We start from the raw sequence: 25564 nt of genomic DNA on the forward strand, positions 1-25564 counted from the left end.
AACAATCATGGCACTTACCATCTGTGTTCCGACGCTTAGCGCAAGGGAAACAATTAATCGCCTTTGTTTCGTACTTGGCCCATGAAGGGTGTTCTCAGCCAACACCAAAGCAGAGAGGACATCCAGGCGTTGCTCACTGTACTTTTTATCAGAAATTACTCTTTTCTTAACAGAAAGACACAAAAAGGCAGTGAAAAGTCACCTAAGCCCAAAAGTAATAACTTACCTCTTCTTTCCAAGGCTTATGGACTTGTTATAAACTGAGTATTTCTGCAAACAAGTTATTATTTGTGAACAGAGCTAACTGAATCCAGATTCACTTCCCTGTCAGTTCAGTGTTACTACCTATCTGTACACTTCAAATATGTGCAGCTCAGCAGGAACATGAGTCAGGTCATACAGTACACAAATACTGTGCAAGCTGCATGTGACTGCATGCCAAATTCAGTTTCAAGGTACATAACATTTAAAAAAAAATTAAATTACAATTATTTTTTCATCAGTGACTTCCTGTTATTGGTAACAATCCAGTTTACAGCTGAACAGTCAGAAGATGTATAAACATGCTAGTAACAATCACTTGCAATTTTCTACAAATTTTAATTTATCAGAAAGATTAAGCGTGAACAAAGGGAACAAGTCTCCTGGTTAAGAGATTGAAGTCACAGACATATTTGTGAGTAGTAGCATAACTCAGAAGAGGTATGGTTTCATGAAAGAGCAAAAGAAAATCTCTTCTAATTTTAAGAATGTTCAACATGAAGCTCTTAACCTTACATGCTAAAGCTATGCTAGGTATACGCCTTAGACCCTACACCACTTAGGTGCAACGTCTAAGAATCTTAGACCCTACACCACTTAGGTGCAACGTCTAAGAATCTTAGACCCTACACCACTTAGGTGCAACGTCTAAGAATCTTAGACCCTACACCACTTAGGTGCAACGTCTAAGAATCTTAGACCCTACACCACTTAGGTGCAACGTCTAAGAATCTTAGACCCTACACCACTTAGGTGCAACGTCTAAGAATCTTAGACCCTACACCACTTAGGTGTAACGTCTAAGAATCTTAGACCCCTACACCTTAGAAACCACTTAGAAATAAAGTGGAGCACATAAAAAAACATTAGTGCTGATGAAACCTTCTATTTACCAGCATTTGCCTTTCACATATTTTCAGAGTAGTCAAAACAGAAAATTGTTCACAGACCTGTTCTCTTTGATATTTCTCAATACACAAGTCTCAGCACATTTCTGTGCATTTAGAAATAATTTGTAATGTAATTACAGATATCTTCTGAAAAGATTGTGAAAGTTATATTCGAATATATGTGAACTGTTTGTTTGAAGATATACAAACGTATCTTAGTAGCTCTGAAGCTTGGAACTTCTTCAATTCATGCTACTCCTGATATATATGTATATACATATTTATATCTTTTTTTTTAAAGGACAACTTTAAGTACAATGTAAAACATGGAGATGCCAGATACACAAATGGAGATTAAAGGCAAATCAAATTAAAGTTTAATAGCTGCACCAATATCAACAGCGTAAGTACTTCACAATTCTGCTACTGAATGTGATGAAAGAATAAACAATCAGTAGTACATCAGAACAGGTAAACTAAAATCTCATTTTCCTATTTGCCCTGAATTCAGAAATTCAAGATTTGATAAGCAAAATGTGTAGTAAACTGATCTTGTTTATAGAAGGACATAATATGTAGGTACTACAATGTCTCATCACTAGCAGCCACTTTGCCCCACAGCAAAATAGTGAATTTACGTCAGCATTAGACTCCTGTTAGCCATCATGTATTAACCACTGCTATTTTGCCAAGCAGGCAAAGATTTACATAAGTAACAGCCTGCTTGCTTAGACCTATAATAGATTGCTTTAAGAATGTACCTCAGAAAAGAGATAATAAAAGGTCAGTTTGTGAAATTCACTAGAAGTAAAAACTAAAAAAAACCACCACAAGACCATGACAAGAGATGCAGCTGTTTAGAAGAAGAGAGGAAGCATTCTTGATCAAAACCACACGACCACTGTGCTGTGCAGCTTCCAGGGCAAAGCTCTGACCCACTGCACAGTTTATATCTGTCAGTTATGATACAGCACTACAGTACAAATTTTGCAAAAGAAAAATTCTTTAAAATTAAGACTTTTTTAAACATTTAGATAGGAAAGATTAACCATTAGAACTCAGATTACATACCTTGGCTACAGAAATAGTGTGAAGAGCCTGATACTGCAGATGCTGAGCAATGTGTGTCACAGAATCTGCCACAACCATACTTCTTCGGTAAAACATGTGTTCTATTGCCTAAAGTCAATCCCAAAACACAATAGTTCAGGTAGTTACTGAAACTGTTGCCTTTAGAATTTGGCTTTATGCTGTGTTACTGATCCACATTGCAAATACGGACTTCTTTGCACTTTGCAACATACTGTTAGTAGCAGTTGCAATTAACCCTTACAAACTGAGAAAAAATAAACCACTCAGGAGCAGAAAAAAGTTACAGGCCTGATCTAAGTTTTTTTGTTTGGTTGGTTGTTTATCTTCCCTTTGGAAAATGTACCAGAAGTGCAAGTCCTGCACCTGGGGAGGAACAATCCCATAAGCCAATGTACAGTGGGAATCACCTAGCTGAAAAGCAGCTTGGCAGAAAATGACCTACATATCCTGGTGGGCACCAAGTTGAATGTGAGCCAGTAGTGTGCCTTTGCTGAAAAAAAGGCTAATGGTATCTTCGGCTGAATTAGACAAAGTATTACCAGCAGGCTGAGGCAGGTGATCCTTTCCCTCTACTCAGGACTGGTAATGGCACACCTGGAAGCTCTGGGCTCCTCAGTATGACAGAGACATGGACATATTGGAGAGAGTCCAGCCAAGGCCCATTAAGACAATTAAGGGACTGGAGCATCTCACATATGAGGAAAGGCTGACAGCTGGGACTTTTCAGTCTGGAGAAGAGCAGGCTAGGGAGGAATCTTACCAATGTATATAAATAACTGAAGGGAGGGTGCAAAAGACAGCTACCCAATGATGGGATAAGAGGCAACAGGCACAAACTGAAACACAGGAGGTTCCCTCTGGACATCCAGAAACGCTTTTACTGTTTAGGTAACCCGGCACTGAGATAGACTGGTTGCCCAGGGAGGCTGTGGAGTCTCCATTCTTGGAGATACTAAAAAAAAGTCATCTGGACACAGTCCTGGGCAACCAGCTCTAGGTGGCCCTGTTTAAGCAATAGGACGCTGGACCAAACCTATTGAGGTTGAGTCCAATCTCAGGAAGTCCCTTCCAACCTCGATCGTTTTGTGACACCACATAAGGAAGACAGTGAGAAGTTATACAAAAATTGGTTCTAGCCTCCCAAATCTCCTGTTCTCTAACCAAACCCAATCTTGAACAAGAAGTCACCCATATAAAAACATTTCCCATCTCAGCGAGGTTTTAATATGTCATGTTTGATCAATGTTCTCTGTAAAAGACCTATAAGTCAACAATTTTCATCCAGTGACATACCTTCAGAAGTTCCACAAGTCTGCACAGAGCCTTCACCGAGGTTTTGGTCATAGGTTTTTGCATTGACATGTAGAGATTCATTGTAGTTTTAATGATGGTGCTAAGACTGTATGCATAAAGAAAACCCTAAAAATAAAATGAGTACAGGGAGAGGGGAAAAAGAGTATTTTTCACAACGTATCGATCAAGTAAGTTCTCTCTTTTTTCTTTTGTACATGATAGAGCTCTAACTCTCACCTCTTCACACTAGAGAACCTACCACTTCACTTAGCAAGCAAGCCTGGGACCCCAAAGCTGAATGAGGCCCTTTTACTAAGCACACATTATGAAACTGCCTACAAGTCATTAGATCACCTGATCATTAGCCTCTTCTGGAGACATTCAAGTTAAACATAGGTCAGTGAATTACACAACACAGCCTCAAAGGTCTAGTAATTTCAGACCTATTGTAAACCAACCCACCAAACAAGTTCCATCCCCCCCAGAAAACAGCCCACTACAAAAACAACCTACAGCTTCCAGATTGCATGGAATAAATACACTGACAGCATTTACAGCTCTATACTGTCTAAATATAACTATCCACAAAATAAAAAGCAGTAATTTCTAGACTAATGTATGCTAAGCTTTTAAATGCATACATATAGCATGACAAAAATGTTATTCAACTCATTTCAAAGGAAAAGTAGTACCAATTAAAAAAAAAACAAGCAAAACAAAACAAACTAGGAAATGACAGCAAGTGGTGGAAGAAAATCAATTCACTACAGAGCAAAAATTTAAGTCCAACTGCAAATAATTCAAATATAAAAACCACAGATCCTAGTATATCATGGCAGTCAGGTGAAGTTCCTGACGACTGGAAAAAGGGAAATATAACCCCCACTTTCAAGAAGGGAAAAATGGATGACCCAGGAAATTACAGACCAGTCAGTCTCACCTCTGTGCCTGGCAAAATCTTGGAGCAGATTCTCCTGGAAGGCATGCTAAGGCACATGAAAAACAACAAGGTGCTTGGTGACAGCCAGCATGGCTTCACTAAAGGAAAATACTGACTGACCAATCTGGTGGCCTTCTATGATGGGGCTACGGAACTGATGGACAGGGGCAGAGCAGCTGACGTCATCTACCTGGACTTGTGCAAAGCCTTCAACACTCTCCCACACAACATCCTTGTCTCTAAATTGGAGAGACATCAATTTGATGGGTGGACCACTCGGTGGATAAAGAACTGGCTGGATGGCCGCACGCAAAGAGTTGTGGTCAATGGCTCAATGTCCAGCTGGAGACCAGTAACGAGTGGTGTTCCTCAGGGATCAGTGCTGGGACCGGTCTTGTTCAACATCTTTGTCGGTGACATGGACAGTGGGATTGAGTGCGCCCTCAGCAAGTTTGCCGATGACACCAAGCTGTGTGGTTCGGTTGATACACCGGAGGGAAGAGATGCCATCCAGAGGGACCTCGACACGCTTGTGAGGTGGGCTGATGCCAACCTTATGAAGTTTAACCATGCCAAGTGCAAGGTCCTACACCTGGGTCGGAGCAATCCCAGGCACAGCTACAGCTTGGGCAGAGAAGAGATTCAGAGCAGCCCTGCGGAGAAGGACTTGGGGTGTCGGTCGATGAGAAAATGAACATGAGCTGGCAGTGTGAGCACGCAGCCCAGAAAGCCAACCGTATCCTGGGCTTCATCAAAAGGAGCGTGACCAGCAGGTTGAAGGAGGTGATCTTGCCCCTCTACTCTGCTCTTGTGAGACCTCACTTGGAGTACTGCGTACAGTTCTGGTGTCCTCAACATAAAAAGGACATGGAACTGTTGGAACAAGTCCAGAGGAGGGCCACGAGGATGATCAGGGGACTGGAGCACCTCCCGTATGAAGATAGGCTGAGAAAGTTGGGGCTGTTCAGCCTGGAGAAGAGAAGGCTGCTTGGAGTCCTCATAGCAGCCTTCCAGTATCTGAAGGAGGGCTATAAGGATGCTGGGGAGGGACTCTTCACTAGGGACTGTAGTAACAGGACAAGGAATAATGGGTTAAAACTTAAACAGGGGAAGTTTAGATTGGATATAAGGAGGAAGTTCTTTACTGTTAGGGTGGTGAGGCACTGCAATGGGTTGCCCAGGGAGGCTGTGAATGCTCCATCCCTGGCAGTGTTCCAGGCCAGGTTGGACAAAGCCTTGGGTGGCATGGTTTAGTGTGACATTTCCCTGCAGCGGGGTTGGAACTAGATGATCTTACAGTCCTTTCCAACCCTAACGATTCTATGATTCTATACGCATGCCTTTAGATACAGAAGATTCAGAATCATGCTTCTATCACACCTATTCTCATCAGATCAATGCACATAAGAACTAGCAAAAAAAAAAAAAAATCAGAAGTAAGACACATCTTACATTAAGACTACATGCTGTTAGTAGGCCAAAAGAAAATCAGCTGCCTAGGAATGCAGTAAGATTCTTGCAAAGCACCATCATCAGGCAAAGCACAATGAAACAACACAAAACCTTTACTGAAGTACATACTGTGCTAAATAAAACTAGACAGTGGCTCAGTTCAACTTACATATCTCATGACTGACTCAAAAGGAAAATAAAACCTAAACCAAAACCTTTACTACAGAGAATATTCAAGATTTTAGCCACTAAATATTTAGCCAGATTCACTTTCCCCGCATGCCTTATGGAAAGGCCTTTTACAGGTTTACTTAAAAGACCTTAAAAGCGAGCAGTTAAAGTTTTAGAAGAATTCCCACACTGTAAAATAACACATCGATGATCACAGAACTTTGGTGATTTCTCATGTTCAACAACTTACACCAAACCATCAGTTTGCTGCATCACCACATTAAAAGACTGCACACCTGGATGAAGACATTGCAGCGGTTTGACAGATCTTCAGCAAACTTATCCACACGTTGCTCTTTTGATAAGATAGATTCCATCTTTGTCATCCATGAGCTTACAAAAACATAATATGACTGCATATCTCTGTAGAAGGAAACGAAGAATGTCGCCCACTTATCAAATGAAAAGAGTATGTTAAATTCTTGTAAGGGAATTAAGTTAAGTCTTAAGTCCCTAAAATTATAATTCACCATTTCCAAAAGTATCAGAACCTCATATTCATTTACATTTTCATTTCCTATAGGCAAGGATTAGTTAGGCTGCCAACTTTATCTGCACAAGCATACCCCAAAGAGTCAAAATCTTCCATCTCTCAAGAGAACAATGGCCCTCTTAACAGTGCATATACTACACTTCTTTAAATTAAAAGAGTAAATAAAAGTGCTAGAAAATGCTTTTAAACATTAGAAAAATAACCCTCCTCTGATGTTAATTTTTTCCCCTCCAAGTCTGTATTTTTGTTTTATATATACACACACACACATAACTTGTCATTACATCAATGCCAGACTGAGACTGCTCTTAAATAACAATTCTCCAGAAGTTCACCTGCTTGGATTACCCTAGTTGTAATTAAATGTTTTACGTAGAGTTCACTTTCAAAACTGCTATTTATTCCATGCTCCAGCATTCTGACACTATAATACTATTTATTGTAGCACTTATAGCAGGAATGTATTCAGGTCATTGATTACGATATAAAAAAAAATTCCACTTTAAAGAGTACTCATATTTAGAACAACAGTCCAATTACCAAAGGTAGTGCAAGAATTCATTAAAAAAAAGGCAAGAAAAAGTTAGTGGCAGAATGCAAATCACAGATGCAAAACCCAGGTTTTATTACAATATCCTCAAAATTGCATGTCCAAAGAAAGTCACAGAAGCTGGTGAATGGTCTGGAGAGCAAGTCTTATGGGGAACAGCTGAGGGAACTGGAGTTGTTTAGTTTGGAGAAAAGAAGGCCCAGGGAGAACCTTACTGCTCTCTAGAACTACCTGAAAGGAGGCTAGACAGAGGTGGTCTCTTCTCACAGGTAACAAGCAATAGGACAAGAGAAAGTAGTCTCAAGGTGTGCATGGAGAGGTTCAGACTGGATACTGGGAAAAATTTCTTCACCAAAAGGTTTGTCAAGCACTGGAAGAGGCTGCCCAGGGAAGTGCTTGAGTCACTATCCCTGGAGGTATTTAAAAGATATGTAGAATTGGTGCTTAGGGACACGGCTTAGTGATGGACTTGGCAGTGTCAGGTTAATAGGTAGAATTGATGATCTTAAAGGTCTTTTCCCACCTAAATGAGTCTATGATTCTATGAAATGTCTGCAAATACCTACATCTTTTTTCAACTTTCTCTTAAGAGCTGCAAAAAAATGACTTGTACCACCACCCAAGACCAGAAGGCAAAGCAGCAATGCAATTATGCTCCATCCAGGAATTAAACACCAGGAAAGAATTCAGAGCTCTTGAACTTTCCTGCAGATGGCAGGACACAAATGAGGAAAAGGAGGATTGAAATAGAAACAGGGCAGGGTTGGGGGGGGGGTAGTGGAAATAATCTGCCAGAGAATCATGTAGGCATGGAATTGCCTTTCCCTCCTCCCCTCCAACCTAGTTCTGCCAGCTTGCATACACAGTTGGAAGACAACCGGCAAAACTTAACTTTTTACTTCTATCCCTCAGACCACATTTTCCACCTTCTTGGTTTGATCTGCAATGTAAACAGAAGCCTTGGCCCTGTTATCTCCCTACGCAGTGCAGCACACTTGCTCGTAAGACAGAAAAAATTCATCTTTAAACATACTTTAGAAAGAACATAAAAGAAGGTAGTGAACCTGTAAACTACACATGGAACACAGAACAAAAGAAGCCTTTTAAAATACTGATAATTTCAAAGACCATTAAACAAGCAATTAAAATGGTCATGAAGAAAGAAATGCTTGCAAAGGAAGTCTCATCATCAAGCAGAGGAAAGTCCTCTGTAAGGCTACTAGTGATTTAACTCCATAAACACGCAGAAAAGAAAGCAAAGCGGCTGAGGTTACTAGACACTCATTTAAATACACAGAAGTTGAAAATATGGGAATAAAAATAACTGAAAATCAAGTATTTAGAACTGCCAGAAACATTGTTTTTCTGGTGACGTAATACATTAGTACACTGAATGAAGAAACACTTGTGTTTATAAATTATTTGCTAAACAACATCATGAACCAGTATTTATGAAACATACTTGGTAAGTGACTGTGCCTTCTGCTGTAGGAAGTTTTCCCTTTGCAGTTTAACTGTATGAATACTTTTCTTGTCCAGAAGTTTGGCAGCAGCTGGTATCTTCTGAATCAGGAAGGTATCAGCAAACCAGATAATGTTAGCAGTTAATGTGATAGCCGGTACCTGGAAGGGAAAAGGGGGTAATACAAAGTAGCAATAAACATAAGGAGCTACAACAATTACTATGTCAACACACATTTTCTTACCGCCTTTTCTGAAACATAACACAGTTTATTTCTGCACAACTAGTTTCTACAAAGTATTACATTCATGTTAAAAGTGTTTCTCCCCTGGAAGTCCACTAAGGGCACTACAGGCGAAGTTATTACCGCTCTCAGCGATTCTAAATAGTATTAGAGAATCTAATAATTTCTTAATGCCACATGATATGAAAAAGCCCAAATACCCTTTGGTCTTAGAAGTCTTTCAAAATACACGTTTATAGCCAAGGTCAAAACCCATAGCATTTATTCAATCCACAATAGTCATAACAATTTTTTGTCCTCAGTGTCACATTAATCTCCAGAAGAAGCATTAATTTCAAGTTATTTTACCTTGTTGCTAAGTGCGTGCACAGGTTTTAGACCATCTTTAAAAGAAAATGAGAGGAGGAGGAATTAGAAAAAGTAGGAAAAAAAAAAAAAAAAAAGAAAATCTTAATTCTGCTTTCTGGCTTCTTTTGGTAAATTGTGTGTTCTTTCTTTTCCCAAGTCTGTGCTATGCAACTAAGAAAATTATCTACCTCATTACTGAAAATTCCCCCTCCCCCTTAATTATTGACAAAAGAATAAGGTGTTCACCTTTTTACATACATCCAACAATGACTTGTAAAATCTCTTGTCTATGGTCCGAAAAATCTGAAAATGCAGTACAAAGAGGCCACAGATGCCCACATATTTATCTCTCTGGTCAATTTCTGAAGGTTCACCTGCAGAAATACACTGTTTTTTTAAGTCTACTCCCAGACAAACAATACAAACAATTTTAGAAACAGTGAAGGTGGCAGGAGAAGCATGAGCTTGCATTACCAAGTTTGGTTTCAACACTTGCAAAAGCTGTGCGAAGAGTGTGAGCAAATTCTTCAGCAAACGTGCTGTTCTTTGACACTGACACTCCACCATTTAGAGAATCAAACTGTTGTTCTATGCAGGCCTAAGCAAAAAGGAAGAGGGAGGAAAAAAGAAAAGCATTATGTAATGCCATGAATTTTGGACCTTAAAAGAATATTGATTTTGCAAGAGAAAAATACTGCCATAGCAAAGTGATTTAAGATTAAGCTGAAGTTAAAAAACAGCTTTATTTACTTCACACTTCCATTATAGGCCATTTTTAAGGAAACCACTTGGTGAGCTTGTGATAAGAAACTGGACAAGTATTTGCATTATTATAGTATGTTACTAACTATCCATTAACTAAACAAGACCATCATGCAAGTTTCCTGTAGCATGTGGTTCATGAACCTGTTGCATAAAACCCCACACCACTGGTAATGGTTTAAAAAAGTTACCAAAACCCACATAGCAGTCAAAGAAAAGACACACACTTCAGATTTTCTAAAGGTATTAGAAAAGTCTTCAATGGAGTTGTATTAAAGAATATTTTTTCCTGTATTTTTGTTAGGAAGGGCATTTGCAGGACAGGAAGGGAGACTTCCGGAATGAATACTAGATAAACCCTACACATGTCTTAAACATATAATGAAGTCTTTGTACCAATGTAACATTAGAGAAATAAGATGAAAAATTGATAGCTGGTAGCAATGTCCTTTGAAAGAATAAACTAAATTGTGTTTAATTATTTATCTACAATTTCCCTTTTGGAGGCTTTTACAGAAAAAAAGCCTTCTTCCCTATGCCATTTAAGATTTAAAGTAAGAACTGAGCAACAGTCCTCTTCAACTGACTTCTGTGACCAGATGCAGCAACACTATTCTCTGCCCACTATGCCACAAATTCCAATTTCAGCAACTCAAACACAGACTTCCCTAAAAAAACCATGGCTTCCTGTATGAACACATTTAAGTTAACTGTATTGAAAAAACATAAACCTTCCCATCTACTCATACAGTTGCATGTTTCAGAGGTATACATCACTGAAGTGGTACCTGATGACAGCTACCTGTCTTTCACGCTAGGAAAGAGAGAAAATGTTTAAAAGAGGTCACATTTCACATTTTTTGCAGATAGGTGAGGAGATTTTAACTTGCAGCTGAAATAAAGTGGACCTATGTTATTTAAGCTTGCCCAGTATCAAAGTTTCTGGTGAAAAATAAACTCCCTGATAATACACAGTCCTAATACCAAGCTGTTTGCATTTCTTTAATTCTGTAAAAAGAGTAAGCATTAACTGCTACCATTCAAAGCCTGGCACAGTTCTAGCACATAAGAGCATCTAGGAAACGTCTTACAATAGAGCTTTTTATCCCCATGCACAGATGCAAGAGCCAAATTCACACGTCATTATATCTAGAACAAAACAAAATAAAAACAAACAAGCCATTCTAAACAGAGTGTCACTTTAATATAATAACGTTCCACTAATATATTGGGGAATATTAATTTAATTACCTGAAATATCATTCCATCAAGTAACTGGCATTCCAGTTTTAACAGCAGCTTTTCAAAAGGCTTCAGTTTATCTTCTTGAATCCCAAACTTAGAAGGGTTGTGATGGACAGATTTTAGCAGCCTGCAAGGAGTAGGTGTGGAACACGTACATACAATTAGAACATGCGAACAGTTTTATCATATCCTGTACTGTTTTGATAATAGATTTTAATTGCCCACATTTGTGCCTAGCAGCAACTCCAAAATTAAACAGAAAACAAAACCCACTCAGTCTGTATAACCCATTTGCATCTGAATAACTCCCATTTATTTAGGCTTTCAATAAAACAGTGGTTATCCCACTAATTTAGCAACCTTTATGACCATTGACTCTTCAGCTATTACTTAAGATATTGTTCTTACTTGAATCTGTACGCCCATCCCCATGATCAATATGGATAAGAATAGTCTTAGATCAGTTCCATATGAAATTAAGTTTCTTACTGGATATATTTTAAACCCCACCAGCTATTACTTTGTCAGCATGCCTACCTTGTATTGCAAATATAACATTCAGCACTTTAAAAACTTACTGGTGCTGTAGGACACAGTGGGAGCTTAGGCCCACTCTTCACTAAGATTTCTGGAAAAATTTCAGGGTTATGAATATCCATGTTCCCACACTGACTTTCTTGGAACAAAGATTCACACACATGCTTTTATCTTTTATGCTGTGGGAGTACTTTTCACATCTTCAGAAACATACCTCTTATACATGGTCCAGTGATCTTTCAGAGTAGCATGATTGTCAATTATTTCATCCAGAGTGACTAAGACTGTGAGCAATTCCCCCAGGTGTTCATACATTGCCTGGTTTAAAACAAAACAAAAAAAACCCCAACAACAACAAAAAAAGGAAAATACTGTAGTTACTGAGAAGTTTAATGCATTTATGCAAATTCAATAAATTACCAGCCAACAAGACATCAGCTACAAAGTTAAATCTAAGATTTCTTGGTTCAGTAGCTTAAAGATTTAGTATTGCTTGTAGTGACACAAGGAACAAAGTGGTGCTTGCACACAAACTAAAGCTCACTGATCTATTTTGACATTGAAGGTAGGATTTTTAAAATGCACACATTTAGGAAGCATGCAGACACTTTTCCCCTAAGAAAACTAGAATATGACAGACAAAGAGATACCAGGCCTTTCCACATAAAGGCCAGAAAAAGCTGATTATCAAAATAAAACCTTTAAAGGTAATTTCATATTGAAAGTTACACTTGAAACTCACTTTCTTGCTGCTTTTCACAGCATTAATGATCAAGACATACATATACTGACATAAGCAAAAGGGTTCCACCAAATCATTCCCACCTGAAAATGAACTCCAGATGTCTCTATAATTTTTGGTGCATTCCTGCAAATAAAATAAATATTTTAATGCCTTTTTAATCCTCAGAACAGAGCATATTTATCAACTCTGTATCACAGTGTGTTCTTTGTTTCTTGGGGTACATTTTTCTTCATTAACATCATAACTTCAGAAAACAAAGAACCTAGGCTTAAATCTGATTAAAACTACATGCTCTGTGAAATTTGTGTACTATGACCAAATTTAATATGACAATTTTAAATGTACAGCATGTGACTGGTTTAAACCATTGAGTGCATTCAGTGCACATGTATATCAGCTATTCCCAATTCAGTTATGCTGACAGTAGTTTGCCTTGATACATATAGCCTTGCGACCCAAAAGTATAAAATCACTTCACATATTTAATCAAGACATGTCCAAGGTACACATTCAGCAGAAAATCTACCTTGTGCTGTAGTATAAAACAAAAATTAAGACAACAAAACTAAGAACAATGCTATCCTATCTGGCGGGCACAGGGAGCAATCAAGAGCCCTGCATTTATATTCTCCACAGTTTTCAGAGCAGCTAAACCCAACAGCCCTTACTAAGCTCAACTTCAAGTGTTAAAATCATGGTTGTTCTGTGAGGATTATATACCAAGATTTACACATTTAAAACAGACTGTGGAAGTATCCACTGTATTAGTCAGTAGAAGGAATCTCTCAAACAGAGCAAAGACGAAAGAGTAATAATACCTCCTAATCATAAAATATCTTGTATCTCTTTTTTTTTTTCCACCAAGAGGGTGATCAGGCATTGGAACAGGCTGCCCAGGGAAGTGGTGGAATCACTGTCCCTGGAAGCATTCAAAAACCATGTAGATGAGGCCCTCAGTGACATGGTTTAGTAGTAGGCTTTGCAGTCCTGGGGTAACAGTTGGTCTTGATTTTAAAGGTCTTTTCCAACCTAGCTGATTCCATGATAATATAAAAGCACTTTTCTGAAAATAAAACAAGTTCACTTCTGTAATGGCTTATGAAGCCCAAACTTAGACAGCAAAGCACTCTCCACATCTGTAGATAACAATACTCAAAAAATGACCATGCCTTAAACAGAACATTCATATTTTATACATTTGTTTATCTACACAAGAATAATGTAGCATTTTAGGGAATAATTACTTGTTGCTTGTATAAAGAACAGCCAACTGATGCACTACATTCACCACCACTTCATAACATCGGGTAACAAAGCAAGACAGGTCCTGAAATACAAGAAAATAAAATGCATCTATATGTATATACTCTGCTCATACACAAGCTGTCATTGCATCCACTGAAGATGAACCACTGAACTTGCAGCCCAAGGTCCAACTACATCCTTCATCCAAGTCAGTGGACAGACCTATAGCAGGATGGAAAACATCCTACTAACAACTCCAAAAAAAGATCTGGGACTAAGCTAATAATCTACCAAACACAAGCTTCCAGTACATCTTGGACTATTTATATTCCTGGTTCAATTTATCAGGGACAGTAAGAAGCAACTTAACAGTGCCCAAGTATTTTCAGAAAGAATATACCCAATAGCAAAGGCAGTGCTTTTTACCCACTATATTCAACAGTCAGGCTTCAGGAGCTGGTGATAGACAAATTCAAATTAGAAATTAATACAGAAGCCAGTACCTACTCTAAGAGTGATAAGCCACAGAATACTGTTCTCAAAAAAACCACCCAAAACAAGTCAATGTTCCCTGAACAACAGGATAAACAAATCTGAGTTTTCCTTACCTACTAGAACATTTTTATAAAGGTATTTACAAATATTTCTAAAGGTCTCATTAAAACAACCTGTAATATTATCAGGGAAAAGTCAGTATGTGATGAGTCTAGCCAGTCAGCACACAGATGGCTTCATAGCAGACAGCCCACACTGGCTAATCAGTCAGGCTGTGTTCTTGCCAGAAGACTGGCTAACAGCTGAATTCTGTCTTCCTCTCCATCAAAAATAGATTTTATTTGGGCTTCTGCCTTCTATTAGTCACCAGTTTTCACAAAACATAAGTGTCGTTACTTCTTAAACTTTCATTGCTCTAAAAAAGCAGCTTAAACAAAAGAACAGATTCCAGAGGAATGGATTAATAGACACTGAGATCATGTTTCCTGGGCAAGGGGCACCAGCTGCCATTTTAAAACTTCCAGGAAATAGTCCAATTTAACAGCACACGCATATTGGCAGCTACATAATAGATGATCTTAAGGTCCCTTCCAACCCTAACCATTCTATGATCCTTATAATAGAACAAGATTATAATTTTGTCATAGTTCTTCAAATACACTGTTTTCTGCAGGATCAAGAGTACCTAACTAGCGTTTCACAGTAATATTTGGATTATTAAAAAGTTCCGGGAGAGCAAATTTGAGGCTATTATATTTAGTTAATCAAGAAACCTTGAACTCTGAAGAGGCAATAAATCAGTAAGTGGACATTAGCTCTACAAAAGCAACGTGTCACCTCTTATCACCTTAATTCATATTTTCACACTGCTCTTGGGGGTATGCTCATAACACTGACCAGAACAGCATTTTCCATTCTGTGGATATACACTAGTGCTGAGTGGATTTAGGGGAACACAACAGCTGAAAAAGAACAAGGGGAAACACCTGTTAGCTGAGTAACTCTCCCTTTGGGGCAACATCCTGCATCTCCCTTCTTTCCAAAGTTGCTCAACAATCAGCAAGCCATCACAGCATACCTACAAAGTAGGCTCACAAGAAACACTGCTATATTTTTTCATAGTGCTTACCCTACACACATCAGCATTCATCCCATAAATAAACATAAACTTGTTCTGCAGAGCGAGCTTGCAATGCAGAGAGCTAACTAGAGAGCCAGTCACTCAGCTCTCAACTTCTACATGAACAAAGCATCCTGGCATGGGAATGTGGGGGGAGAAGTCCAGAAAAAACACAACTGTACAGTAGCCTCATTTCAGAATCACTGAAAAGTCTCAAACATCTGCTCAGAAAGAAATAAAGGATGAAAGACAAAAATTATAAAGTTGATGGGACAAAAAGCTTGGCAAATGGGAAATAAACTTCCAAGATACCCTAACAACTACCATGCTCAAGTGCAGTTAAAAGAGGTTGAGAACCAACTTCCTTTAGCATTCAACCTGTTATGACTCAGTAAATGACTATTGCCATGCTACTATACAGCAAGAACAGGAATTTTAACCTTTGTTAAACTAGAATTTGTTTAAACATTCTGGAAGCTTCCTATATATTCTCTGCTTCAATGCAGATATTTCATTATGAGCAATATTGCATAAAAACAAAAACATTTTTGAGAACAGTCATTTAAGGTATACTAAGACCAAAAAAAAAAATAATAATAAATCCATAATAGCCTGAAACACAAGAGCACAGGAAATCCTCATAAGAAATGCAGATCCTGTTTTCATGCAAAGAACCCTGATAACAACCAAACTGTATAAGAAACAAGTGTTCTTCCCTGACGGTTTAAGTCAGGTATAAGCAATTTTTTTCAAGGTACATATTTTAGTTTTGCTTTATTCTATCATCTAAACAAAATGAGGTATAAAGAATTAATCCATTCCCAATGTCCAATGAAAACTAAAACTTCCTAATTAAAACCACAAAAAACAGGCATCTTTACTATCAAAGGAAACAACCTCAATTCAGGCAAAACATAGTAACATATCGAATGACTGCAATGCCTTTCAGCAAGATACAAGCAGGATACTGCAGACTGTTAAATCCACTTTGCAAATAAAAATAAAATTATAATTGCTGTCAAAAAAAAATTCAATAAAGAAAAACATACTCTACCTGCAAGAAAGAAACAAATCTTCCTATCTGTATTTGGCAATCTCCCTCCACCATGCTGGAATCTGTGGCTTAAAAGACAAACATCTGTCACCACTTTCAAAAGCCTGTATTATATCTGTTAAATTAACATTGAAGCTTTCTTTCCAAGCCATTTGTCTGTCATACAAGTGGAGCGTACTATTGTAAGCATACTGACAGAACCTTAAAAACTTTTAATTTTGCTCTCCTATGCTGGGCCTTTTTGAAGTTTCTTTCTCATTAAAAAATTACAGTTTGTAAATTAGATACAAAGCAGGAAAAAAGTCTCCATCACACCTGAAAGAAAATAAAGAATAAGAAACAATTCTTTAAAGGCATATATAGTATCTAACTTCATATAAAAGATTCCATTTTAAAAAGTTTGTATGAAAGCAGTAGGTATTTATATTATGAGCAACATCCACTAGTAATTATTTACTATCCAACTAACTTTTCAAAGTTCCTGGAGTAGTCCTAGTTACTCCACGGACAAGATGAAAAAAACAAATGTTTCTTTATACAGAAGAAAAAGTCCAGAACAGTATTTGTTTAAATTACAGCCATCATTGAGCCACTAACTTTGCTGGCTGTTTTAAGTAAGCAGGCTTGCTGTTATCAAAGCAGATGCTACAAGCGGGGATATGGAAGTGGAGAATCTAATTTCAGCATCCCTGCCTAACTCATAGAAGGCCGACCTCTCAGTGTCTGCCATTCTCAAGCATTCCCTGCAGAACACCCATCAGGAATGAACTGGTGCTGCAATATGTTAATCTGTAACAGTGACTTTTTTCATGCTAGAAACATGGAAAAGTTTTCAGTGATTCCCTAGTGATATGCTGCCAAAAATCATACTTTAAGATATTTAAAACTTTGCCTGATAAAAAGTAAGAATCTACTAAAGAAAAAAAAAAAAAAAAAAAAGGTAAAACAACAAACCAACAAAACCCACACTTCTTCACATTCCTTAACAGAACCAGAACAGTCATATAGCACTTTAAACATTGATAAACAGTCCCTAGCTCAACGATTTCACATTCCCCAACACTTATGTCACAGTCAAAGCTCTTGAAAACCTTTTAAAAAGCCCTTTTATGAGAAGTTTCTGAAACGGAGAACAAAGTTAGGTGATATGTCTTTAAAACAACTCTATATATTCAGTCCTCAGGACCAAGACCCGCACTTATTCCCAGACTAGCATCCTTTAAGGTGGAAGCTTAAGAGCAAGCCTTTTGATGAGTTAGCAGTTTAACTCCAAGACAAAAAACAGCTTTCACCTAAAGTAGGGTCTCATGATTTGTCAACTGAATTGACTTATAGTCAGTATTCTATTATGTCATGGTTTAAACAGTAATATGAGTGCTATTACCTGCACTTGAAAACCAGGTGATATTAACACACTACAACTTCTCGTGGAACAACTATAATTACATAGTCCAAGTTACTTCTCAATGGTTTCATTGTTTTATTACAATCAAATTAAAGACTTACTGTTTTACTACAACCAATGTAAAAATTTAGTCCCAGTAGGAAGTTAGTTCAGGATGTGCTTATATGTGAAAAATGCCATACTTGGAAAAAACAGGAGCTACAGTATATAAGCTGGATATTATACATTTAATACAACCTTAACAGCCTACACTTCCTGTTTCTCATGTGAATAAGGCTGCCACAAAATCTCTTTTAATGTAAGAACACTAATTGCAAGTAACAGGACTTTACAGTAAATGTTACTGTTACCTTAAGCTAACTCAGGACAGTGAAAAGACACTAACATACATCCCTATAACCTTAAAGTCTGTTACGCGGTGTCCATCAGTCAAAGAAACAGAGAAAGCATGTATCCATATTATAAAATTATACTTATTGTAACACTGACTATAATCTGAAGCAATAACAAAACTACAGACTTTAAAGGGAGCTACTTACCTCCTTCGCCATAAAACAAGAGGCCATTATAAAATTTAGTTTCTGCCTAACAACAAAAGCAGAAATTTGTTTTTAATAAATACAATATATGTAATCATGCTACAAAAATTATTTAGACATCATATCTTGTTTCTTTACTGCTAAAGAATAAATTTATACATCAGCTTGCCAATCTGCAAACATTTTCACAGAAACAGTAATAAAAGACAGTTGAATTTACCTCATATTTTAACTTCTTGATTTCACAGCAGAGAGCAGCATACACAGTTACGACTTTGTTTAGAACCTAGACTCAAAGAGGGGGGAGGGGGAAAACACACAAATTACATATAAAACCACTTTTAGAAGGCTTGGTTTTAACTAGAAAACTCTTACTTATTTTTTCTTTTAAGCATAAAGGTCTTACCTTGTTTTCTGTCTTTATCAGCTCTAGTAGGGAGGACTGTTCATATGGCAAAAGCTAAAATTAAAAAACAAAACCAAACAACTTCAGAAAATACTGGCCAAAAATATATTTATCCAACTAGGTACGTATTCCCTTCTTCCCCAGTTTAATCTCAGAGTCAGTAATAAGAGAGCAATAACTGCAGGTTACAGGCAGCCTATGCTGCAGAAAATCTTCTCTATTCACATTTACATGGAAATACCTTTCCTTTTGCTCTAGGCGGAAAGGCAAATAACTAGACATACTATATAACAACAATTTACTTACAAAGCTTGGAATGCAAAAGCATGATCATTATGGAGTATGGAGGAAAAAACAGCTCAGGAAACCTCAAACATGAATTAAAAATCCCAAATGCAAGAAACAGGATGCAAAGCATATAGCTGTATGCAGGCACTGACATTTTGTACTGAACTCAGCCATTGACTAGTTCATGTATATCCAGCACTTTGGTGCCCCACAGAGTTTATTCAAACCATTCAAGGCAGATGATTGCTTGAGACTACGTCTTCAGAACAGACAAGTTTCATATAGTAACAAAAGTGTTCTTAAACGATATCTGCAAATTCAGTGAAAAGAAAAAAAAATAACCAATGCTTTGCAGAGAACTTATGACCAAGGAAATAGCTACCTCTGAAGGGCAGAAAACACTGTGCCAAGGCCATTAAGTCACAACACAACTACAAATACACACACAGTTCATTCTGCAGTTATACAACTATTAGTGAGCTCTTCTGGAGGCCTAGCCCCAGAGGGAAGAGGTTTGCTGGACTTGGCATTCCCAACACATGAAGAGCTATAAATTCATTTAACTTCGACTAGCAACCAAAACACTGCAAATGAATAATGTGAAACCATCTTCTCTTACGATATGCACCAATTTATTAACTGCTTGATAATTAAAATAGTATTGGATAGGTTTTTCAAACACAAATGTCAAAATGTTAAGAGCACAAATGCATGAACCTTTTACATCTCAGGTTTTGAAGGGAAGGAGAAAGTAGGAAAATAGCAGTTACAATGCATATTAAATATATGAAGACCTTTAATGCAATGGGATCAAGGCTGAAGTCCCAAACATCTCCAACAGAGTCATCCAAAGCATCTTCAATTCTCTTCAGCTGAGATGTATATTCCTCAAGAAATTTTCCGTAATTCTTCAATTGCACTTCAGCATGAATTTCTGAGAATTGATAACATGTGTACAATTTTATAGACTGTTAACTAAACTACAATCTCAATTTTATTTATAAATATTTAATCTGATGCTATTTAGCTTTAGTACTGTATTCATAATTTTGCTGCAGCACTTTTCCTTAACACCATCACATCTTTAATACAAAGTTCTTATTTATTTAAAAACAATCCTACAACTTAGTGTCAGTTTGAAAGAAATCCAAATACTACTTAAAGAATATCAGTCATCAAAGTGGTTTGCAGAAATTTTTAGATGTACATTCTTTCAAGCTAAGATCTTAACAAACCACAACAGATCTTAACAAACCTTAACAATCACATCAAGATGCTGAGCAAAGAAACAACTGTGGAAACCATAACACATTGGCTGAAACAGTACATATACAATTATATTAGAACTTTGAGGCAATGGGTCTAAACAGTTCACCCTGAGTAGCAGATGAATTAGTAGCAATGCTCCTTTCACTCACTCTCTGCTACCTCTCAGTAAGATATCTGGGCATTAGATGGAAGTTTATAGCTTTTAATTATTCCTCCCCCTTTCAAATTCACCATCTTCAAACAGAACTTCTCTTCTGCTTAATACTTGGACATTGAAATGCACAGCTGTCCTGTTAATGTTAGGGGCAAGTAGGTTCGAAAGGTAACATTCAGTTGGTCAAACACCAAGAACAGTGGTATTACTTAGCAAAGTAAGTCTAAATACAACTGGTCCACAAAAGTTTCATTCACTCTATCCTGATCTTCTTTCATCCCACATTAAGATACACTCCCCTCCTCCCCAAATTATATATAGTTACTGACTTAGTTGCATAATCTGAACTACAGAGTGTATGAGTATTGCTCAAGGTTCTACGCTCAGTAGGGAAGTACAATCCTTTTTCACGTGAAGGCTGAAGTCTCTTCCCCATAATTAGGTAACAAATCTAATAGCTCACAATCTTCTGCTATTTGCTGAAAATAGGATCATCCATAAAAGTTAGAGAACGTAAATCAGCTGAACAACTGAACTGTTTCCAAACAAGAATTCTACTCTTATATAGCTCTTTTCGATTTCAGCAAGTAGGCTGCTCTAGAAAGTTAAGAAAACATATTCTTCTATTCTGCATGTTTAACCTCTTACTCATCCACATTGTCAATAACTGAGCAAATGGTAGTGGATGACTACTTCAGTGGGAGAGCACTGCTGAATCAATTACCAGACATTTTTTGGAGAAAAGAATATTTGACTGAACTCGGCATTAGCGGAAGAATGAATACGGACAAATTAATAAGGAAAAGATGAGAAGGACCATGCACAGGAAGGCTGAGACTTGGAAGGAGAAATGACTGCAGTGAAGTCAGGAACTAATTCTAAGCTACTCCTATGAAGCCAGGAGCAACGCCAACTGTAAGGGCATATGGACTGCAAAGCCTATCCAAGAAGCACAGGAAACTCTCCTACACTAAGTTCTGCATTAGTGCTACTGGGTTCTACCTGTACCTACAGCCTAGACAGTGCACAGGCACTGTCAAAATAAGGAGACTGAATTCCTTGTAAATAGATAGGAACCAAGCAAACAAAAAGCTCTCCATCAGCAGTATGCACTCCAGACATGCAGCCCTTGAATTGAATCATCATATTATTCTATTCCATCAAATCCATCTCATCTTTCAGGTTCCTTCCAGGCATTTTCTGGAAGCTGTGCTGCAGAAAACCAGTAAAACATTGATGGTCGCAGAGCCCTGCAGAACAGAGTTTACCTAGCCACCATGTCAGCTTCAGTACTTTACTGCTAGAAAATTCAGAGTACAAAGACCTACTATAGAGATATGCTGAGGTATTCCCCTAGTTCCCTTCTCCTCCCTTTGCACAAAAGACAAACTAAGAGCAGACAAACTGGCAGATATTGGGGCTTTACAGGAAGAACAAAAAAAGCTTCCAAGTCATACAAGAGTATGAAATTGACACTGCTGTTCAAAGCAATTCCCTATGAAACAGGCAGCATTTCTCAAACAAAAATCTCACAGCAGCACTCTGCTAGAGACTCACAAACTGTCACTCTTCCAGCAGCCAAATGATGGATTTTGAACAATAGTAATAGTTATGTTGAGCTATATTAAATATTTCCAAATACTTATCTATTGATAGCCATCAATTTACCATGATGTACTGATCATATGTAAAATAAGAGACAGGTGTGAATAGCTTCTCACTGTTTTAGAGACAAGAGAGTGAAACGTATTAGCTAGCCAGGGACAGGCAGGGTTGAACTGATAAAAAATGACTTGGAGATAGAGGGAAGGTTTTTAAGATGCAGCAAAAAAAACCCTAAACAAACTGGTTCACATGGAGAAAGAAAAAGAAATCACAGAAAGCAGTTGTTTTCTTTTTCTTCAGAGCAGCATACATACTACTTCATAAGGTACAATCTGTTTACAATAAAGTTTGATTCAGTTTCTCCTCAGGTGATAAACTGAAAGCATTACAGTTAGAAGAATGCAAGAGATCTACTCAGTAGTACAGACCCGTCAGCTTATCTTTCCATAAAATCAGTAATATTCAATGGACTTACTGCTACAGAAGGATTTGCAAGTATATTATCCATAAATATCTACGACAGAGACGCAACGAGACTTACACTTATCTTGTGCCCTCAGTTGAGAACACTATAAGTGCTAAAGCTTAATGATATAAAGTGAAAGTAGGCAACAACAAAGCAAGTTTTCAAGTCACAGGATTTTTCTTTGGCTTTTCTCTAGGAAAATGCTGTGTGCTGCTCTCAGTGGAAGATAAGCCTGTTTGTTCACCATCACAATGGTGCTAACAGAGCGTATTATATCATGTAAAGTTCTCGTAGCTGCACTTTGTCACAGCCAAACTGGTGGCAATGTGGTATTTTGAGTAAAAGCTACATTTGCCACCCTGCAGCTAGAGAACTGACAAAAACCTCAGCTCAGGACAGCTTCAGTTTCCACTGAAACCCAGATCAAATGAATATGACACAAACAGCATCATCCCTTAGGATAACATTCTACGTGAAACAGTTGGTCCAGGAGTGACATATTTTCACAGCAACACCTGGTGTATTAAATTGGCTCCATTCAATTTACAGTGTGCTTTACAGTGTGACAACCATGCACGTTCCACGTTTAGAAAGTAGGTCACCTCCACAGGCTGAGAAAAACGTGGATTTTTACGGGCACACAAACCCACTGTCAATGACTTTAGCATCTCAAGGTCTTACTTCATTATTTTTAAAGGTGAAACCGCAAGTGACCACCCAACTCCATGCCAGAAAGCCTTCGCCAACAGAAGCTGCATACAACTAATTCATCTCGACGTGACTTCTCCAGCTAACCGAAGAAGCAACTGCACAAATCGGTGAGCCAGGAGATACGATCGGGAAGGAAAGAAACCCCATCCCCACGGCAAGAATCCGTTCCTCCTGCCCGCTTCGCGCAACGAAAGAAAGTCACGGAAGACTGCCCGCCCGCTCCCTGCCGCGCCGGTGGCACTGGAGGCGACTCCCCTGAGGGAGTGAAGGATGAAGGGTTGGGAAAGCCACTTTCCCACCCTCAACAACCCCTGACAACTACAGAAAGAGCGGAGGAAGGAAGAAGGGTCACTGCCAAAGCCCACCCCCCAGGCCCAACCGGAGGAGGAGGAAGGGCCGAGGGAAGGGGCGCGGCGAGCGCCCGGCTCCCCTCTCCGGGCAGGGTCCGTAGGGGAAGCTGGGGCGGTTGACCTCGCTCAGCTCCCACGACCGCTTTCTTCTCCTTCCCTCCGTCCCTTCCTTCCTCCCACTGTTCCCACCGGGAACACAGCGACGTGAGGTGCCGAGAGGGGTGAGGGGCTGCGAGGGGGCTCAGCCCGCGCCTCCCCCCGCCCCGTGGCGTTACCGCCGCAGCCCCGGTGCCAGCCCCTCCCGCGCCGCGCTGCGCCCGCGCTCACTCTGCGAGCCGTCATCGAGACGGTCGAACTCCCAGTCCGGGGAGAGGGTCTCCAGCGCCATCGCGCCCGTGCCTTCCCTGACTCAGGCGCACGAGACTTCCTGCCCCGCTTCCGCGCCGCCCTCTGGGAAATGGAGGCGGAGGGGAAAGGGGGAGAGGCGGGGTTGGACTCCAGGCGGGGCGGGCGGCAGCGCCCCCTGGAGGACAGCCGCTGCCACACCGCCCCTCCCGGGCGGCCCCGACCGGCGCCGTGTGCCCCGCCCCTCACGGCTCCCTCACGGCTCCCTCACGACTCAGAGGGCCGGTGCTCAAGGGTCGGTGCCGGCAAGTGCCTGCCCCACGGCGGAGGTCAGGGGTATTAGAGTAGAGGGACAGCGAGGGGGAGGCAGGTGGCCCCACGGTGCAGGAAGAGAGCTGTGGGGCTCGCCGAGATTCCTGCAGAGTAGGCAGCGGCGCAGGCAGCGGCGCCTCAGAGGTGCGGTGCGGTAGGGGAATCCTCCACACTTTCCTCTGATCCCCCTGCCCCACTGAGCTTGGGATCGGGGGATCAGAGGGATCGGGGCTTTGTTGGCTTTTCTGCTTTTCCCCTGGTGAGCAGGGCCCCAGCCCGTGTCCCTCTCGCAGCGGTTCCACACCGCTGTCACGTTGTTCTGCCGAGTAAAGTCGGTAGTGTGCCACCCCCGGAACGCTTCCCTGTTCTCAATGCGGGAGGAAGGAAGCGGTGCGAGGAACTGTGCCAGCTCTGAGGGAGGGTCTGGAGCTCAGAGGCAGCTGCACGGGGTGACTGCTGCAGCGGTACCGTGTAATCTCCTCCCTGTCATTTGCTATCATCTATCTCCCTGTCATTTGCTATCATCTATCTCCCTGTCATTTGTTGTCACGCAGAGCCACGAGGTACTTACCTGCGTGCGGTCAGTCACTGCTTCTTTATTATTATTTCAGGGCCCGGGTGGTTATAATATCAGAAAATAAAAATAGAAGTACTTTGGATAGCAAGGCAAGCAGTCGTTCAGGGCCATTAAAATGACCGCAGCAATTACATTACCCCAGCAGAATGTGTAACATCAGCAGAAAAGGAAATTGCTTCAAAAGCAGCGTCACTGAGAGCATTAGCAATGTCAGTGGGGAAGGAGCAACAAAAATAGCAACTCTAGTGAGAGATGTATCAGTAAGTGCAGGATCATCCATAAAAGCAAACTCTATAATGCAGCAGGTCTGAAAATAGCACCTACTATAGTTGTTTTCTGATTAAAATGAATCCATCCTTTGGAATCTATTGATTTTTAAAGTTTCTAGGGAAGAAAGATCCAGTTGGCAGGTGTATTGTTGATGAGTTTTTACCTACTTAAAGTGCATTCTAAGAGACCGACCTGAGTCTAGGAAAGAAGAGGTTAAATTTAGTTTTGTGTGAAACAACATAAACAGTGTTTGGAATAATTCTTGTTTGTTTGTTTGTTTGTTTGTGGGGTTTTTTGTTGTTTAAGGGAGGAAACTTTATCAAGTAACCATAATGTAAATATGTCTCCTTCACTCATTGGCTTCTGTGCAAACTTAAGACATTCATAATGGGGTTTCTAAGTCCTTAG

General features: G+C 39.4%; 1 protein-coding gene across 6 annotated transcripts in view; it reads right to left on the bottom strand.

Moving 5' to 3' along the window:
* Positions 1-24093, bottom strand: part of WASHC4 (WASH complex subunit 4) — a 41953-nt gene extending 17860 nt beyond the window's left edge. For 5 of the 6 annotated variants that reach the window (XM_080627322.1, XM_080627323.1, XM_080627325.1 and 2 more), the window contains exons 1-17: positions 23980-24093; positions 19892-20031; positions 18810-18863; positions 18624-18689; positions 18404-18449; positions 16460-16527; positions 13790-13872; positions 12626-12668; positions 12015-12118; positions 11270-11390; positions 9731-9854; positions 9503-9630; positions 8665-8825; positions 6396-6522; positions 3537-3662; positions 2223-2330; positions 19-165 (exon numbers count right to left, since the gene is read on the bottom strand). In XM_080627322.1, coding sequence (XP_080483448.1) covers positions 19-165; positions 2223-2330; positions 3537-3662; positions 6396-6522; positions 8665-8825; positions 9503-9630; positions 9731-9854; positions 11270-11390; positions 12015-12118; positions 12626-12668; positions 13790-13872; positions 16460-16527; positions 18404-18449; positions 18624-18689; positions 18810-18863; positions 19892-20031; positions 23980-24040 — 1707 coding nt within the window. In that variant the 5' untranslated portion in view covers positions 24041-24093. Of the gene's footprint in view, positions 1-18; positions 166-2222; positions 2331-3536; positions 3663-6395; positions 6523-8664; positions 8826-9502; positions 9631-9730; positions 9855-11269; positions 11391-12014; positions 12119-12625; positions 12669-13789; positions 13873-16459; positions 16528-18403; positions 18450-18623; positions 18690-18809; positions 18864-19891; positions 20032-23979 lie in introns of those variants that run through there. The other variant, XM_080627326.1, reaches the window with a different exon arrangement.
* Positions 24094-25564: the final 1471 nt, after the last annotated feature.

The sequence above is a fragment of the Psittacula echo genome (genome assembly GCF_963264785.1).
Source record: "Psittacula echo genome assembly, chromosome: 1".
In the NCBI taxonomy this organism is placed as follows: Eukaryota; Metazoa; Chordata; class Aves; order Psittaciformes; family Psittacidae; genus Psittacula; species Psittacula echo.